At 45.3% G+C, this 17,857-nt stretch overlaps 1 protein-coding gene across 1 annotated transcript in view; it reads right to left on the reverse strand.

Annotated features, from left to right (window-relative positions):
• Positions 1–12,038, reverse strand: part of Tpd52 (tumor protein D52) — a 79,047-nt gene extending 67,009 nt beyond the window's left edge. Inside the window, exon 1 of the mRNA XM_032898642.1 lies at positions 11,738–12,038. Coding sequence (XP_032754533.1) covers positions 11,738–11,756 — 19 coding nt within the window. The 5' untranslated portion in view covers positions 11,757–12,038. The remainder of the gene's footprint in view (positions 1–11,737) is intronic.
• Positions 12,039–17,857: the final 5,819 nt, after the last annotated feature.

Here is a 17,857-nt window from a genome sequence, read left to right on the forward strand (position 1 = left end):
CACCGTCTACTTTGGGTCCTCTGTGGACCCAGCCCAGAGTTGCCAGCTTCCTCCCTGGTAAAGTAATACAGCTTTCACATCATCCACTCCCTGTGAGGGTCAGTCCATACGACCCTGAGCCTGCAGGTGGTCACGCTATAGAAAGGCCCATGACGTTGGATCTGCATCGGGATCCACTGGGTTCAAGTACTCCAGCATCACCTAACGTTCAACTTCAGTGTCAGTTGCACCTGTAGCTAGGTGGGGCAGCAGCAATGTCAGACAGGTGAACTGACCTGTCCATTGCCCCAGAACCAGAAGTCACATGAAACCTGGAACCCAGATGTGACTTCGTACCCAACATTCTTTGCCTTCAACATTTCCAATTAGCTGAGTCGAGAGGACAGATGGACATATAGGCTCTCACTTCTTAGTGCACCTTCCACAGTCCACAGTAGCTCCATTACTGCCCTCCGAGGGAAAAGGGACACTGAGTAAGTCCCAGATGATGCTCACTTGGACAACGGCATGTACGCCTCAGCCAGACATCACAGGTCAGAAGCCCAGATCTGTCTGTGCCAAGCACTGTGCTGTGGAGAAGTTACCCTGTAAAGTGGAGTCACCCCAGCACCTGCTTGAACGCATTTATAATGAAGGCTGGCACACAGCAAACACTCCGGAAATGCTGTCATACTAAAAGGACTCCAGAAAATGCCGGCAACTGGGAGGCAGGGCTGACACCCTGTTCCTCTGGATTCCAGCTTTGTTTTAATTAGCGGTGAGAAAAACGTCTCCAAAAAGGGAGGTGTGCCCTGCCCAGCAATCACACACTAAGCTGCTCTTGGACCCAGTGTTGTTTTCTTAGAAACGAAGGTCTGATTAGGGTAATTTCCAGCAGAGTAGATCTTGGGAAGATGTGGCCACTGTAACTATGGCCCATGGACAACTGAAAATGGCGGGAGGGCTGAGAGACTCAGAAAGCAACATGCAGAACACTTCGGGATGACTGGTGCTCCTGTGGGCATCCCACTGGGGTTCATTTCCCACAGTTTCGGGAGCTCAGGGACAACCATGCCCTGAAAACAGTAAATGGAAAATTTTAGCTCTGGCATGGTCACCAGAGCGCTATGTCCTTCACAATAACATTCAAAGAAGCCATTCCAACATGCATTGAGGGGTCTGGAGCTCAGTGGGCAGAGCATTAGCGCAGCACACAGGAGGCTGTGGATGTGATCTCCAGCACTGCATAAATCAAGGTCAGGAGCACACACGCCTGTAACCCTAGTGCTTAAAAGGACGGCAGAAGGGACAGACATTTGCTTAAGATGCTTCTGGGCAACAATGAGATTCAGGACAGCCTGGGAGGTAAACAAATGAGGCCACCCATGCTTCTTTGGCTCTGGAGGCATTAGGGACACTGACAGACCTGACTGACTAAAGAAATGACAAGCCACTAACAACCTTTGCCCGACACAAGCTTAAACATCGCTATCCACTTTATGTAGACAAGGCATTTTTCACAGACACAGTGCAGAAGGAAAGAACCAGTCTCTGTTCTATTTACAAAACACGCTTCTGTGGTTTACATAAAGCTAGAAGCATATTTGAACATATATTCCTGTCTCTAGGCAGAGCCAGTTTCTCTCCCTTATCCTTAGCTTTTTCTGTCTACTCCAGTCTGACTCCATTCATGCTGACGTCTTCCAACCAGCACTGTGTGATGAGGCCCGTGCTTCCAGTCAGCCTCCTAGAAACGCCCATACAGAGTGTGGAGCAGCGTCCCAAGAAGGCTGGGTAAACCATGCTCCATCCCTTTCCTGGCTATTAAGGGAGCCACACCCTCCATGTGGGAGCCACACTGGCTGAGAAAGAATGCAGCGGGGATCACATGATCCAATGAGTTTCCAGTCTTTATACATGCAATTGTTAAAACTGAATTTGCATTTAAGTGTCTTCATGAGTTAAGATATGCAAATGAATGGCTGAGACCACTGTTTTTAGTACTGATTACCAAAGCCTTTAAAGTCATAAGACAGACAAACTCCAAGAAAGAAGTGTCAAAGGTCACTCAGAGACATCACAGTATGCCCAAAATGTCACTTAAAAGTATTTACTCTGAATACTATATTTTGCTAGTTAAGTTGACATTTAAAAGTGCAACATAGGGGCTGGAGAGAGAGATCACACAGTGGTTAAGAGCACTGACTGTTCTTCCAGAGGTCCTGAGTTCGATTCCCAGCAACCACATGGTGGCTCACAGCCATCTGTAATGGGATCCGATGCCCTCTTCTGGTGTGTCTGAGGACAGTTACAGTGTACTCATATACATAAATAAATCTTTTTTTTTTTTTTTTTAAAGTACAACATAGCCTAAGTGGTAAGAAAAACATGAACGGAACTGGCTAAGAATAAGTAAGAAAAATAAAGGGCTAAGAATTAGGAAAGGAAGATGGTTTTGTGGGGATGGAGGGATGTGTAATGTGTAAAGTGCTTAGGGCCACAGAGCACACGTGTAAGGGAAGGGGAAGGTAATGGGAGGCATGAGCTTTATTAAGAAGAGTGAGTAGCTTAAAAAAAAATCTCAAAAGGAACCACAAATAGCCAAAAAAGCATCCACACCTCCTAGGAAATAGAAATTTGAAACATAAAACTGCTATTTTTCAACCATATGTCTTATTTTTTTTTTAAGTCAGGAAATCAACAAAGAAGAAAAAAACAATTAAGGAAGTAAAAAGCCAAGCTATAGAACAGGAAAATATACTTACAAACCATGACAATAGAGGATCAGGATCTACAATATATAAAGAACTCTTCAAGTCAACAACAACAAAAACAAAGGGCTTCAAAAGACCCTTCTCTGATAAACAATATGCAAAGATGCCAACCATTCCTCACCATCAGAAATGCAAATCAAAGCCACAACCAAGCATTCCTGTCTCCTTTAGGATGACCACTCATCACAGGAATCACAAGAAACAGGCAAGTGTTGGTGGCGATGTGGAAAATGACAGCCCTGAGCACTTCTGGTGGGGACACATTTTAGAAAACAATACACAGGTTTTTCCAAAATGTAAAAGGTTGGCTAGAGACATTGCTAATGAATGTCACATATATCTGAGGAGAAGGCAGTATTTAAAGGAGATATGTTTGCTGTGGTACTAGTCCCAGAAGCAAGAGGAAGAAGGTGGCCAGGCAAATAACACAGAAGATGTAGAACACACGCACAGAATGTCTCCAGTCCCCAGATGGCAATCGTACCACACATCACACCGTGGATGAACCCTAAGGGCACGGACACAGCACCAAATGAAATAAGCCAAGCACAGCAGAGCAATAGGTTTAAATTTAACACCTGGCAATCCTCCTGCCTCAGCTTCCCAGGGTGCTGAGATCACAGGAGTGACTACCATGTTGAGCTAAGTTCTAAATACTTTTTACAAGAAAAATGGCAACAAATTTTTCTAGTAACAATGATTAAAAGTTCTAATGTTCCCGTTCGCATCCTCCCCATGCTCTAGGAAACCCATGATAAACTGTTTCTCTTACAGCATTATCTGTAATGACAAAAACAGAATCCGACCTCCAAACAGCAGAGGTCCCGTCATGGTCACCTGATACCAGGGAAACCAGGCTCATCTCTTGGGCTTCTTACTCATTAATGGGAGAACTGAAAAGCGGTCTCTTACTGAATGGAGTTCCAAAGAAAACCCAAGGAAGACAAGCTGTAAGTCTCAGCAGTGCAAGTGGAGGAACACACGCAAAGGAAGAGAGAAAGTCATGATGTTTCCATTAAGCATCATGGAGGTCAGCCACGGACAGAGGAGCCACACACAGGGAAGGGACCATTAGAGAGGAAAGAACCAAGGTAAATATAGTGTGTGTGTGTGTGTGTGTGTGTGTGTGTGTGTATATGTATATATAAATATATATGTATGTATATACAATATGTATATGTGTATATAGTGTATATGTGTATATATGTGTGTGTGTATATGTGTATATATGTGTGTGTGCATATGTGTATATAGTGTACATATGTGTGTATACATGCATATATGTATATAGTATATATGTGCATATGTGTGTGCATATGTGTATATATAGTGTACATGTGTGTATATATGCATATATGTATATAGTGTATATATGTACATATTTGTATATATGTGTGTGTGTATATATACATGCACACACAAATATATATATTTTTTATTTCATTCTGTGCTGGGACAGGTAGACAGCCCCACAGGAACAAGGACGGCACCAGGGGCAACAGCAGAGAAACAAAGGTTGGGGAGGGAAAGGCAATCGTCTCATCAGGCGGTAATTACTCCTCCTACCTGCCGCTGTGGCACAGCTTAAGGTGAAACCACCTCTGTGAGAAGGGGGTCCCTTGGCCATAGATGCCAGACTGGTGCAACTGGATTAACTCTGAAAGGAGGAGACTGGATTAAACCTAAGGGAGGATTCCAGTCCTTCCTGAAACACTACAACAGTGAAGCCACGAACTCATCATCTTTGTCAAAGCTGTGGTAAATGGCTTATTATCTTACAGCATCCAAAGCAAACTGTGAACACAGTATGACTCTGACAAACATTATTCAAGGTGTTCGATAGTAATTAGAGAAAAAACAGCAGACTACACGGTGTATGCTGCTGCACATCTATGGTTACAGCATTCGAGAGGACCATGAGGGTAAGCCTGTCTAGAGCTAAAGGTGAGAGATCTGGGGAAGGCACTGAGGAGTGCAGAAATGGGGAGGAGGGGAAGGAGGGGGAAGGAGGGGAGGGAGGGGGACGAAGGGGAGAGGGAAAGGGGGAGGAAGGGAGAGGATTCTGATTCTACAGAAAGAAAACGGGATATGCTCACAGCATTTCCACTCAATTTCTACCTGGGCAGGGTTAACTGTAGGACTCATTTGGAAATAAAATCTGCAAGTAATAGTAAAGTCTGACAGCAAACCAAAAAAAAAAAAAAAAAAAAAAACCAAAATGAAACAATGGAGGAGGAGATGTGTCTTTCACAGCATGTCTTACATCTCGTGAAATTAGCTGCAGGCAGTGAACACACAAATCAAGGAGGAAAAAGAGAAAGCAAGAGTGCAGAGCCTGACAACAGCCTGCAAGTCAGAGAGGGAAAACCTGTTGGACAAGAGATGGTGTTAGGAACCGGGCAGCAAGTGGGCAGACAGACAGAGGGGTAGGGGTGTTTTCTCTCTCTCTCTCTCTCTCTCTCTCTTCTCTCCCTCTCTCCATCCTCTCCTCTCCCCCCCCATCCCCTCTTCCTCCCTCCTCTTTTGTTTTTTGAGACAGGCTTTCTCTGTAGCCCAGGCTGTCCTAGAACTAACTCTGTAGACCAGGCTCACCTCAAACTCAAGAGTTGTCTCCCCTTCCTCTCCAGTGCTGGGATTAAAGGCCTTTGCCACCACCGCCCAGCTGAGGTTCTTACTTCACACCTCCGATTAAAATAAACTCCAGATGGATGGAAGACTTAAATGTAAAAAGATAAAAGCATGAAATGTGAAGTCAGAGTGAAGAAGACATTTCTAGGAATGATTCATAAGCTAGATGAAATGGATCATAAATGAAAAGGATCATTGGTTAGTATTCCTGCTTGGAAAAAAAGAAAAACCACCATAAAGTCAATGAAGAAAGCGAGACCTAAGGAAAACAAACGTCAGCCCTCACATCAGCCCCTCGGTCAAGGACAGGAGGCTGAGCCTTACAGATAAAATTCACATGACACAACGATTACGGCTGAACGTTTTGCTGAAAATGAAATGTAAATTTGAAACATGCAGAAAGAGTGGATACACTTTCCTATCAGAAAAGGACATCGGCCCGTGTGGTGCTCACAGCTGAGGCTGAGGCCAATATGGGCTACTTGGTGAGAGCTTGTCTCCAAATAAAGAGAGGGGGAGGATGGAGAAGAGGGTGGAGAAGAGGGTTGGGGTGACGAGGATGGGGAGGGAGGGGAGAGGAGAATTGTTTCTTTTGTAAGATAGGTAAAGCTGAGCTTGTGCAGGAACGCTGTGACCACGTGGTGTAGGGAGCAGACATTAACACATGCTGGCGGAATAATTGGCTCCATTTCCACAGGCAGGATTTGGCACAATCAAAAGTGAACAGTCACACTCCTCTAAGAATTCTTCCTACAGGCAAGATTCACACACATTCCAAAAAAAAAAAAAAAAAAGGTGCTTAGTGGGCAACTGCCAGCACTGCAAGAGTCACCAGGCGGTGACGCACGACTTTGATCCCAGCATTCAAGAAGCAGACAAAGGTAGATAGAGGTCTGTGAGTTCAAGGCCAGCCTGGTCTACAAAAGGAGCTCCAAGACAGCCAGGGCAGCACAGAGAAACCTTGTCTCAAACAAAACAAAACAAACAGCACCCAGGTAAAAAGCAAGACAGCATGACCAATGCATACAACCCCAACACTGGAGAGAGAGACAGGCAGTTCCAGGAGCTCACCAGCCTGGCTAAAATGGCAAGCTTCAGCTTCAGAGAGAGGCTGCATCTAAAGCATAAGGTGGAGAGAAAGAAAAGTGCCTGCCTTGCTCTGGCTGTGGAATGCGCACACACACACATAGAGCAATGAAGTTGCGGGAACATGCTGTTACCTGGGTTCCGAGATCCAGTTCACCCAACAGCCCCATCAAAAGAAACAAAGGAAACTTTGCTCTGGATATATACAGGCAGGCAAAACACCCATGCACAAAAAATTATAAAATGGGGCTGGAGAGATGGCTCAGTGGTTAAGAGCACTGATTGCTCTTCCAGAGGTCCTGAGTTCAAATCCCAGCACCCACATGGTGGCTCACAACCATCTGTAATGGGATCTGATGCCCTCTTCTGTTGTGTCTGAAGACAGCTACAGTGTAGTCGTATATAATAAATAAATATTTTTTAAAAAAACTTTAAAAATAATAAAATTACAAATTTCATATATATGTATACACATATGTATGAAGGAATTGTTGCTACGTTGTGAAGGCTGAGGTTTCCTTTTGATTGGCAGTACTAGAGGATAAGTCCACAGCCTTGACAAGTTAGAAAGATTCACCTGGACTGAGCTAGTCTAACTTGCCTTTGTACTCTTTCAAAGTGACCTTGAACTCACTTTGTAGCCCAGGCCAACCTGGAACTTGAGATCCTCCTGCCTCAAGCTACTGAGGGGCTGGTATGCCAGACTGGGACCACCAAGCCTGGTTTAAATATAGAGTTTATTTTTAAAGGACTAGTTATAAAATAGGATGCTGTTGCACTGTGAACCTGAGATGGTTATGTTAGTTACTAAAATAACCTGTTTCTTGTTGTGGCGTGATTCAGCCTTAGCACATACCTTAATACACATATATAATATATAATATAACACATATATAATATATAATATAACACACACACACATACATACATATATATATATATATATATATATATATATATATATATATATATACTGTCACTCTCTTCAGACACACCAGAAGAGGGCATCAGATCCCATTACAGATGGCTGTGAGCCACCATGTGGTTGCTGGGAATTGAACTCAGGACCTCTGGAAGAGCAGTGAGTGCTCTTAACCACTGAGCTATCTTCCCAGCCCAGTACACACCTTTAATCCCAAACAATGAAGGTAAAGTTAGTTTGTAGAAGAAAGCACCCAGGTTTGAAAGTGATGTCTAATTGAATGGCAGACAAAGTAACAAATCAGAAAAAGATTTGACAGAATAGGATCTGCCCAAATCTCAGGAGAACGGAGAGAAAAGAGAGGCTGCTTAAGAGAGCACAGCAGAGAGGGACGAGGAGAGAGGGCAGTTTGACCAGGACAGTTGTATAGAGACAGGTTTCGGAGAGAGAGAGAACAAGCTAGACACAGGTGAAGAAAGAACGAGAGAGAATGAAAAGGGCCAGAAGATCAGATCAGACTGCCAGAGTCAGTACGAGGCCAGGCAGAGTTATTTAATCAGAGGCCAAAAGGGAAGACAGATTAAATCAGCCATCGTGGAGAGGAGTTTGAGTCAGAACAGCTGAGTTGAATCAGACGCCAGAGTTCAGAAAGAATTAGGAAGGGTGAGTTTATTCAGCAGTAATTTTCAAAGGCTTGAAAGCATTCTAGGCCTAGATAAGCTTGCATGGAGACCAGAAGCTTCCAGGACTAGGCCTAGGTTAGCGGCTGAGGTAGTGAGCCTCCGAGACAATTGCACAGGCAAGTAAAAGATACTTTACAGACGCTCAACGCTCCAGCTTTATGACTTGCCCATTTAAAAGGGTAGACACACAATCACACTATGAATTGTCAGAATGGTGTTAAAAGTGGTTTTATTTCCTTTCTCTTCATCCACATTTCCTATTCTTCTAAAATAAACAACTATTTTAGTACCAGAAAGTACTTTTAGATCGGAATATGCTTTTTCTCCCCAATTGTCACTAACATCTTAAGTACCCCCAATTCAACAGGCATGGTGACCTACACCTATGACCCCAGAACACAGACTGCAAGTTCTAGGCCAGCCTGGGCTACAGAGCAAAACCATGTCTAAATCAATCAAACAATCAATAAATCCTTTGATTTCTTTGTTTAATTAAAAAAACGTAAAAACTATGGTCTCTGCACAACTGGTACCCAGCCAATTTAAATAATGTTTGAGAGAGTCTCAAAAGAGATTTTTACAAGAGTCAACAATTAAAACAGTAAATTAACCTCAAGAGGGAAGAAAATGAGGTTAGCCTGCTAGGAAGGGCTCCATGGCACATCCCCATGGACTGGGCCTTCTCTGTTCTGCTCTGAACTGGGGGTGTCTAATGTGTTTTTATTACACACATAGATTATTCCATGTTAAGAGCCTGCTAAGAGAACACAGACACTTTTACTGCTGGTTTTCCCCCTGAGGACCAGGCAGGTTGCCACCAAAAACAAAAGCAGGAAGTGGAGGGTAACTAAGATATCCATACCATGTTGAAACGGGCAGTACTGAACAGATGAACAGAGAGGTTCCTAACGTGGGCAGGCCACTCCCAGGTCTGGGGAGCACACCTTTTAGGATGTCCATCTTTCTCTGCTTTACCTGCTCCCCTTTTAAATAAAGGGCATCCCAGATCTGCCCTAACTCTAAGGCTAAAGGGTCAAATATTAACAACACATCACTCTATTGTTCTTTGCCTACCCACTCGTTCTCTCCCAGGTTTGTGGCCCTGGCAGCCTTCCTCTTTCCCCTTAAAACATTACTCTGTTTAAGCTAACAACATGCTGAGCGTGTGGGCAACTGCTGCTGACATACTACAGTTCTTAATGGCATAAGGGAGTCCTTGCTTATAAATATGTATTCAGCCCTTAAAAGGAGGCAGGAGGGCTTTGTCTTCACACAGGCACGCTCCAGCTAGCAAGTGGCAGCATAGGAAACATTACACACATCGAGTTTCCTGTGCCCTCCCTGAAAAATGCCTTTCGGAGCTTTGCAGTTGAAGGTTGAGAGCCAGTACAACCGAAGGGCTGGATGGGACCCAGCGTCTAAACACAAAGTAGAAAAATAAAACAGTAAAACCTGGGCACAGATTACAAAGTATCAAAGAACCCAACACTGTTGTTTTTAAGCTTAGAGGTCTGCTAAGAAAATCAGTAGCAAAAGGTAGATTAGCGGCACCAACAAACAAGAAAACTTAAGACCTTTTCAATGGACTTCATGTAAGACAAGAAAGAGGACATTTATCGGCACAGCTAAACTTCTGTGATGTTATAAGGGACAAGGGTTAAGAAAACTCCAAGCATACAAAATATAAATCCAGACAGTTTCTGATATAGATTGAAATATTTCTGCAGATAGGTAGACAGACAGACAGACAGGACAATAACAACAAGCCCTCACAATTAAGGACACAACCAGTTTGCTGCACTCTATCCCAGCCAACGCAGTATACCAGGTTTAAAATTGCACATGTCACTGCCACCCGACAGGAAGCCTGGAGTCCCTCCCAGATGCATTTCATGCTGAAGCCCTTGCACTACCAATCCAAAGGCCCATTACAGGTAAACTCACCTGTCCTGCCAGCACAGTCTGATCCCAGAAAAAAAGCAGAGGTCAGCAGCTGGCAGAAGCCCCACAAGCACTTTCAGCTTAGGCACTAACAAGCTTTGGGGGGGGTCCCTCCCTGTTTCCTGGGGGACTGGCTGACTAGAGACAGGTAGGCCACCTGTCACAAAGGTACTAGGAAGTCTGGCAAGAATAAGGCAGTGGGCTTCCCCGAGGACCCAGCCTCCCAACCCTTCCAGGAGCACAGCTGACAGCTACAGTAGCAACCTGCAAAGACTCACTTTACAAGTCCTAGAATAAGGAACTTAAAAAAAAAAACAAGTCCCATAAAACCACACAGAGCACATCAGCCTGCTGGAATGCTACAGTGGCACCAAGGACTGAGACAGCTGTTGGGCTAAAACATACAGTTCATTAAAAAAATCATACAGACATGGAAACCAAACAGCACTTCAGCACACTTGAAAGTAGCAGGCTGTTACTAAAACCATCAGTATATTAAACGTGGCAAAAAAAAAAAAAAAAAAAAACAGATTCATAGGCAAGCACACATAGAGCACACTAACATATGCACCCTGACACAGTCTGCAGGCAAGGTCAGATGGAATATATAGGTGTCCCAGGTTTCCCAACTTTCCCAGTACAAACTTTCTAACTCACTGACGTACAAAGAACAAGTTACCTTGTTAACTCAGGCTCAAAGAGGCAACATGGGTTGCAACCCCAAAAACCAAAAGTCTAGACACCGTGTGTGCATTTGTATAGGTACATGAGTAGCAGTAAGCTCATAGAGTGACCGTGAAATTATCGCGGGGGAAAGAAAGAGGAGGGATTACTACGTAAAAAATAAAAAAAAAAAAAAAACTACCTTACAAATTAATCATAGGTAAAAGACACACAATACTTGTGAAATACAGTTTTATTTACATTTTCAAAGACTCATCCTTGATACTCATACCAGGGGCTCACACCAGGAATGATTCCTAAAACCACTTCCAAAACACTTGGCGTTTTCTTTAGCACTCCTATACCCTTTTCAGGAGTGCCCACCCAGGCCAGTTTCACAGCAGAGCTCTCCAACGTAGGCAATATTTCCATTAAAAATCATAATCTGCTTCTGGCCACATCTCCGTTGATTCTATTCCGGACAATTTCACTTGACTAGCTATCTTAGGAAGTAAAAGGAACACCTTGGTGCGGGAAACCAAAGGTTCCCTACTGTGCGATTCACCTGGCTGGTAACTAAGACCCAGGTCGTGAAAGCTCCCTTCCCCCAACCAAACCCACAGACTGCACTCTACAGTTTGGGGACTCCTCTTATGGCAAATATCTACATCCAAACACTGTGGCTCACGGGCTCAAAGGCCACCAACAATCCCAACTGGCGAGCAGGAAGTCTTCACAAGTCATGGTCCCATCAAAACGCCATCACTTCCAGGATCTGCCGGTGACACCGAAGCCAGCGCGGTGGCCCTCCCTGCGCGCATCCTAGCACCTCCGTGGCCTCTCGCCACCCTTCTCCTCCCCGTACACTCGCACGCGACCGCGCACACTCGCTCGGGCACGCCGGAGCACACTCACTCTCCCGCTCCCGCGGCGCGGGCCCTCCTCCCGCTCCGCGCTCGTAAGAGACTCCCCGGGCTCCGCCACCGAAGCGGACCGGGTCGGGGTCTCCCAGGCGCGGCTCCGAGGCTCCGCTCGGCAGCCAGGAGCCAGCCGTCGCCTACCTTGCTCGCCGCGGTCCATGTCTGAGCCACCTCGCTCCCGGCGCTCCGCCCGCCGCGCTCCTCCGCGCCGCTCCGCGCTCCGCCCGCGGCCGCCCGCGCAGTCCCCACCCCGGGCGTCGGCGCCGCCCTCCCGGGAGCTGGTCCCGGCGTCACCGACCACCTGACTGCGACCTGTGCGCCCGCCACGTCGGCTCGGGCGGCGGCGCTGGGCAGGGGTGCGGAAGGTCGGCAAAGACCAGGGGAGGAGCTGGCAGGGAAGGGGACCCCAAGGCTGCGCAGGCAGCCGCGAGCCCGTGGCGTTTGCTCTTCCACCTTAAGTTTGCGACCGGGAAAGTTTCCTCCCAGGATTCTGATTTAGCGACTGCCCCTTTCTCCACCCACTGTGCACCTGCTTGAACGGAAAACGCTGTTTGCAAGGAGGAACAAGTCATTGGGGTGGCTTAAATCAGTGTTTTTGAGCCACAGGCAATCATATTTGGCTCAAAATAAACTCTTACTCTTCTTGAAGTGTTGTTTATGTGTAGATGTCGTAAAACTATATATCTAGAGTGCGCTCTCTCTCTCTCTCTCTCTCTCTCTCTCTCTCTCTCTCTCTCTCTGTGTGTGTGTGTGTGTGTGTGTGTGTGTGTGTGTGTGTGTGTGTGTTCAGTATGATGGTAAATTTGGCTTAGAAGGAAGCTCTTATATAAAAAAGAACTTGAACTCCATGTGTCTGGGAGTGCAGCTAAGTAGTAAATGTGTAGGCCTAGCCTGTGCAAAGATGCTACTTTTGAGATCAGCATGGACTACATAACCGGATGCAAGACCCTGTCTCAAAGAAAAAATTAAATTTAAATATTAAAGAAACACCCCTTATCCCTTATCTCTTGAAGAGTTTACATACTCGTTCACATGTGTAAATTTTCTCATCTTCCTTCCTGTTCAGGAACTCCGTGTTGTACAACTGAAACACTGCCCCAGCAAATCCCTATAGCTCCCCAGGCATGAGCAAAATTTGCTAGCTGGGCCTCAAAGAAACTATTTAGGGAAGAAGGAGAAGGAGGGTGGGGGGGGAGCACAAGTTTGGGGATAGCCTGGGCTACATGGTGCTACCAGTAGGGGAAGGGAGGAAGGGAGGGAGAGAGGGAGGTGGGGGAGAGAGACCATTTGTTTCCCCTTTGCCTTTATACCTACAGGAGCAATGGAAATAGTGCAAATATGAGGAGGAAAGCCAAGAATGGCTGACACAGACAAAAAAGCAGAATCTGGTCACACAGAGCTGCCTTTTACTGGAGAAGAATTATGCCAGCTTTTTAAAGCAGTTATAATTTGAACTCCTGTCACATGGCTCATGTGCAGCCCCGATACAGGGATATTTTGTGTTGGTGCACAGCTACAGTTTCAGTGCTTGGGAGGCCGCTGTCACATTTGGATACAAAGTTAGAAGCCGGACACTGCTGTGTTCCCGCCTGGATGATAATGGACTAAACCTCTGAACCTGAAAGCCAGCCCCAATTACATGTTGTCTTTATAAGAGTTCTCAGTCACAGTGTCTCCTCACAGCAAGGAAAACCTCAGGACACTAGGCTGGTCTCATAATCTTCTGTTAGCAGCCTCACAAGTAGCTGGAACTACAGACATGAACCGCAGCATCCAGCTAGGTAGGTACTTCTACAAGCTAAACCATTAGTTCATTTACAAGAAGCAGAAGATTATTTTCCCAAAACACTGACTAAAACAAGCACAAGTGTTGAAAAGAAAAGGAAAGAAGGTATAGATAGACGTCTGGCTCACTTGTATAGGGTAACTTTAGCCTGCAGAAGACACTAGGCTTATTTTCTGGACCCTGTCACTAAACAAATAAAAGAAGGAAGGAAGGAAGGAAGAAAGAAGGAAAGAAAGGGGAAATGTGGTACTCTGCCCATACCCTCCAAGCTGAAAACCAGCAAAAATCACACAAAATAGAAAAGGGTCTGGAAGCTTTCTGAAGCAGGAGCCCTGAAGTTTGGGGCATAAATGGGTACCAACACAGGCACTGGCTTTCTCTGGTTCTCTCCTTAGGCCTGCATTACACCATCAGCTACTCCTTGACCACGCTTCCAAACAAGCCATTGAAAAGTTTATCTAGAGGAGGAGGCCAAAAGCCCTGACAATGTTTGTAGGCCTGGCAAGGCAGGGAATTTCAGAGAGGCATCTATAGAGGGGTCACGGTCTATAGAAATGGTACAGTATGAGCAGAGGCATTTGTTTGGTAGCGAGGCCTCCTTCCCCCCACAAAACTAGTATTTGTTCTCTAAAACCAGGAGCCAGGGCTGTAGCCTTTCAGTAGCCTAGACCTAGAGTTGCCAGGTAAAATAGAGGACACCCACCTCAATTTAAATTTCAAATAAATAAGTACATTTGTTTGTTTTACTATTAGTTTATGCCCCCATAATATTTGCAATATATTTTACTGGAATTTTTTGTTCATTATCCATCCAAAATTCTTAGGCATCCTATCTTTTCGTTTGCTTAGTGTGACGACCCCAGGGCAGTTCCGGCTTGCTGACGACTCAAGAGGCACCTCGGAGCACAGTTTGGAAGTCATCAGAATCCAGAAGAAAGACCAGCTTTCCCTGCATGGATCGTGAAAATTCAAGGGGCTAAAAGGCTAAGAGGCCCAAGAAATCAAGGATCGACTTTGGAAAGAAATCTATTTGATGTCATGTATTAACACTGAATTGCTTAAGGCAATAAGCTATGATATAAGCTATCTCTTATAGCCTCACAGGGGTGTAAAAGACTTCAAAGATGAAATGAAGAAGTTAGAAATGCACAGAAACAGATATGGGGGATATGGCCGGAAAGAGTACAGAACACTAATGGAGGCTTGGCGTGCAATCCCTAAGGAGAAACAGGAGATGCTTTCTTTCGTGGCATTGATCTGGGCTATGTTGATAAAAGCTACAGACCACTTAACTCCTCTTGTATGTTCTTAAGCTGCTCTGGATTCTGGGTATTCATCAAGCTACATTATGAGGGCTAGGAAGGAAAAAGCACAGGAGAAGCGCAGCCCCTCTTCTCCTGAGCATTCCCGGTTGCTGCTGTCAAGGGCTCTCATTTTTCCCGTCTATGCCAAAGATGACCCCGGGTATGACTATCATCACTATTTTAGAATCATTGATAATATAATTGATAGTTTTCTTCTTTTTGTTCAATGCTTGGGAATTAATCCAGGATGATGCTGCTCATGCTAAATGAGGGGTATAGCATGCATTCTCTGCATGCCCAGAGCTGGATTTGAGTCAGTTTCTTACAGAACGTTTCACTGTTTCGGAGATAAAGCTTAGCTTAAGTATCAGTGTTCCTAAGTGTCAGTACCAGTACCTGCAAGTAGGATAGGCTAGGACCACAAGAACAGCACTGAACAGTCCCGCCTATGCCTCTGCTCAAAGGCAGTGCTACAGTGTTGTTGCCATGCACTGAATCAGCACTAAATGCCGCCTCTTAAACCATCACTGTCCTGGGCCTCTCACTGAAATGTCTCTGGTTCAACCTCCTCATCTCTAAAATCTGCGCTCATGCTTTCTGATAAAGCCACCACACACCAAAAGTATTTGAAATGTATTCTACTGACATAAAGTTTATATTCCATAAAATCCATTTTTTGGAGAGTTCATGGTTTTAAGTTATCTTCCCAACATATATCCATGCTTACTCCTCCCCAAGACTAGGAAAATTACAGTCAGGGGACAAACCCACAAGGACAAAGAGAGAACACAGAGCTCAGTGATGGCAATCGATCTCCCAGGGCTGAGCAAGGAGATGCTAAACCCGCAGAGGACAGTGCCAGCCACATCCACACAGAACTTCACAAAAGACTCCGGCTTACCATTAGGAGTTTGTGCGCACAAAAGAGAGTTCCAAAGGTGAGGACAAACCCGGGCCTGCGGTGCATATCTGGGATCCCAGCACTCCCGGGATAGGAGCAGGAGAATTCAAGTTCAAGATTATCCTTGGCTATACAGTAAGTTCCAGGCCAGCCTAGGCTACATGAGGCTCTGTCGCAAGAACAGGGGCAGGGGGGCTAGGGGGGGGAGGCAGAAGGATAAGCTAAAGGGCTAATTAGGAAATAGGCAGTCTCTTCTTCCCCAAAATGAATTTAAGGAAGAGAGATGTGGAAGACACACAGAGAAAAGTCACAATTAAAAAAAAAATAGTTCACGGGGGAAAAAACTATACAAATTGAAGAAATAAGTGGACTTTTAAATCAAGATGAAAAACATCCCTTGGTTGGTTTGTGGCTCAGTGTGTGTGTGTGTGTGTGTGTGTGTGTGTGTGTGTGTGTGTGTGTGTACACGCCTGTGCACAGCAAGGATGCACAAAAATGGATAACTCCTGTCAGGCGGTAGTAGTGCACACCTTAATCCTATCGCTGAGAAGGCAGAGGCGAGGGGAATCCCTGAGTTCAAGGCCAGCCTTGTCTACAGAGTGAGTTCCAGGACAGCCAGAGCTACATAGAGTGACCCTGTCTCAAAATACATACATACATACACACATACATACATACATACATTCATGTTTGCATATATATTGCATATATGTGTTCCATATAAATATGTTGCATTGCGAGTGAGTGTCTGTGTGCCTAGGCTTGCCTGGACGTGCCCAGGTCTCGGAAACAGAGATTTAGGCCTAATCTCCTGAATTGCCGATTTGAAACCTGTCGTGGAGTCAGCCTGTCTTACTCCTGTGTGGAAGACAGAGTCGGGGTGAGTGGGAGCATCATCGTGGGGAGCCGTTCCATCAACAGTGAGTAGTCCTCACTCACCCTGAGCCCATGGGCAACCCCTGCGGTGCTGGAGGGGCACCAGCAAGGCAGGCTTCTTGCCAGAAGCTGTACAAGGACATCAGAGTAGAAGGAAAGAAGTGGACCGAGGGAAAGGGAGAGAGGGAAGGAAAGGACGTGATCGGCAATGAGGATGAGGGAGATTCATTACAGGGGTGAGTGAAAAGGTCACAATGTAGCCAGCACTCAGGAGGCAGAGGCAGGAAGAGCTCTGAGAGTTCAAGCCCAGCCTGACCTACATAGCAAATACCAGGGCAGCCAGGGCTACACAGAGACACCCATGTCAGACAAACAAAACAGGAGAGTTTTGTTCTAGTTAAGTTTAAAAAACCTAAAGAAACAATGAGTGACATGCTCAGACTGACTCACTTGAATACACAGGGGGATTAGAACCATTCTCAGAAATACTAATTCCCCATCAATAGCACCGTGGCACCTTCCTATGTTCTTTATCTTGATCTTGAGGGGTCATTCTTTTGAACACAGGTAAGTCCTAGAGCCATCTGGGTTTCTGTCCACTCTCCTTGTCCCCAACTCATTGTTTTGTATATCAAGAGTTATCCATACTTGTACCATGAGCTAGAGAAGATATCCTGTCTAACAATAAATAAACCGAGTATCTTTTTATATATTTATAAATTAAATATCTATTTATTATACATATTAAACATAAAAGTTTTATGTGTGAACTTTCTTTTTTTATTTCTTTTCCATTTTTATTAAATTGGTATTTCTTATTTACATTTCAAATGTTATTCCCTTTCCCGGTTTCTAGTCCATCAGCCCCCTAACTTTTCCCCCTGCCCTTCTATATGGGCTTCCCCTCCAACCCCCATTACCGCAGCCCACGCAACAATCACATACACTGGGGGTCCAGCCTTGTCAGGACCAAGGGCTTCCCCTTCCACTGGTGCCACATCAAGGCTGTTCACTGCTACATATGCAGTTGCAGTCTAGGGTCAGTCCATGAATAGCTTTGGGTAGTAATTTAGTCCCTGGAAGCTCTGGTTGGTTGGCATTGTTGTTCTTATGGGGTCTCAAGCCCCTTCAGATCTTTCAGTCCTTTCTCTAAATCTTCTAACAGGAGTCCCATTCTCAGTTCAGTGGTTTGCTACTGGCATTCGCCTCTGTATTTGACATGTTATGGCTGTGTCTCTCAGGAGAGATCTATGTATGGTTCCTGTCAGCCTGCACTTCTTAGCTTCATCCATCTTATCTAGTTTTGGTGGCTGTATATGTATGGGCCACATGTGGGGCAGGCTCTGAATGGTCGTTCCTTCAGTCTCTGTTCTAAACTTTGCCTCCCTATCCCT

The sequence above is a fragment of the Rattus rattus genome, chromosome 3, assembly GCF_011064425.1.
Source record: "Rattus rattus isolate New Zealand chromosome 3, Rrattus_CSIRO_v1, whole genome shotgun sequence".
NCBI lineage: Eukaryota > Metazoa > Chordata > Mammalia > Rodentia > Muridae > Rattus > Rattus rattus.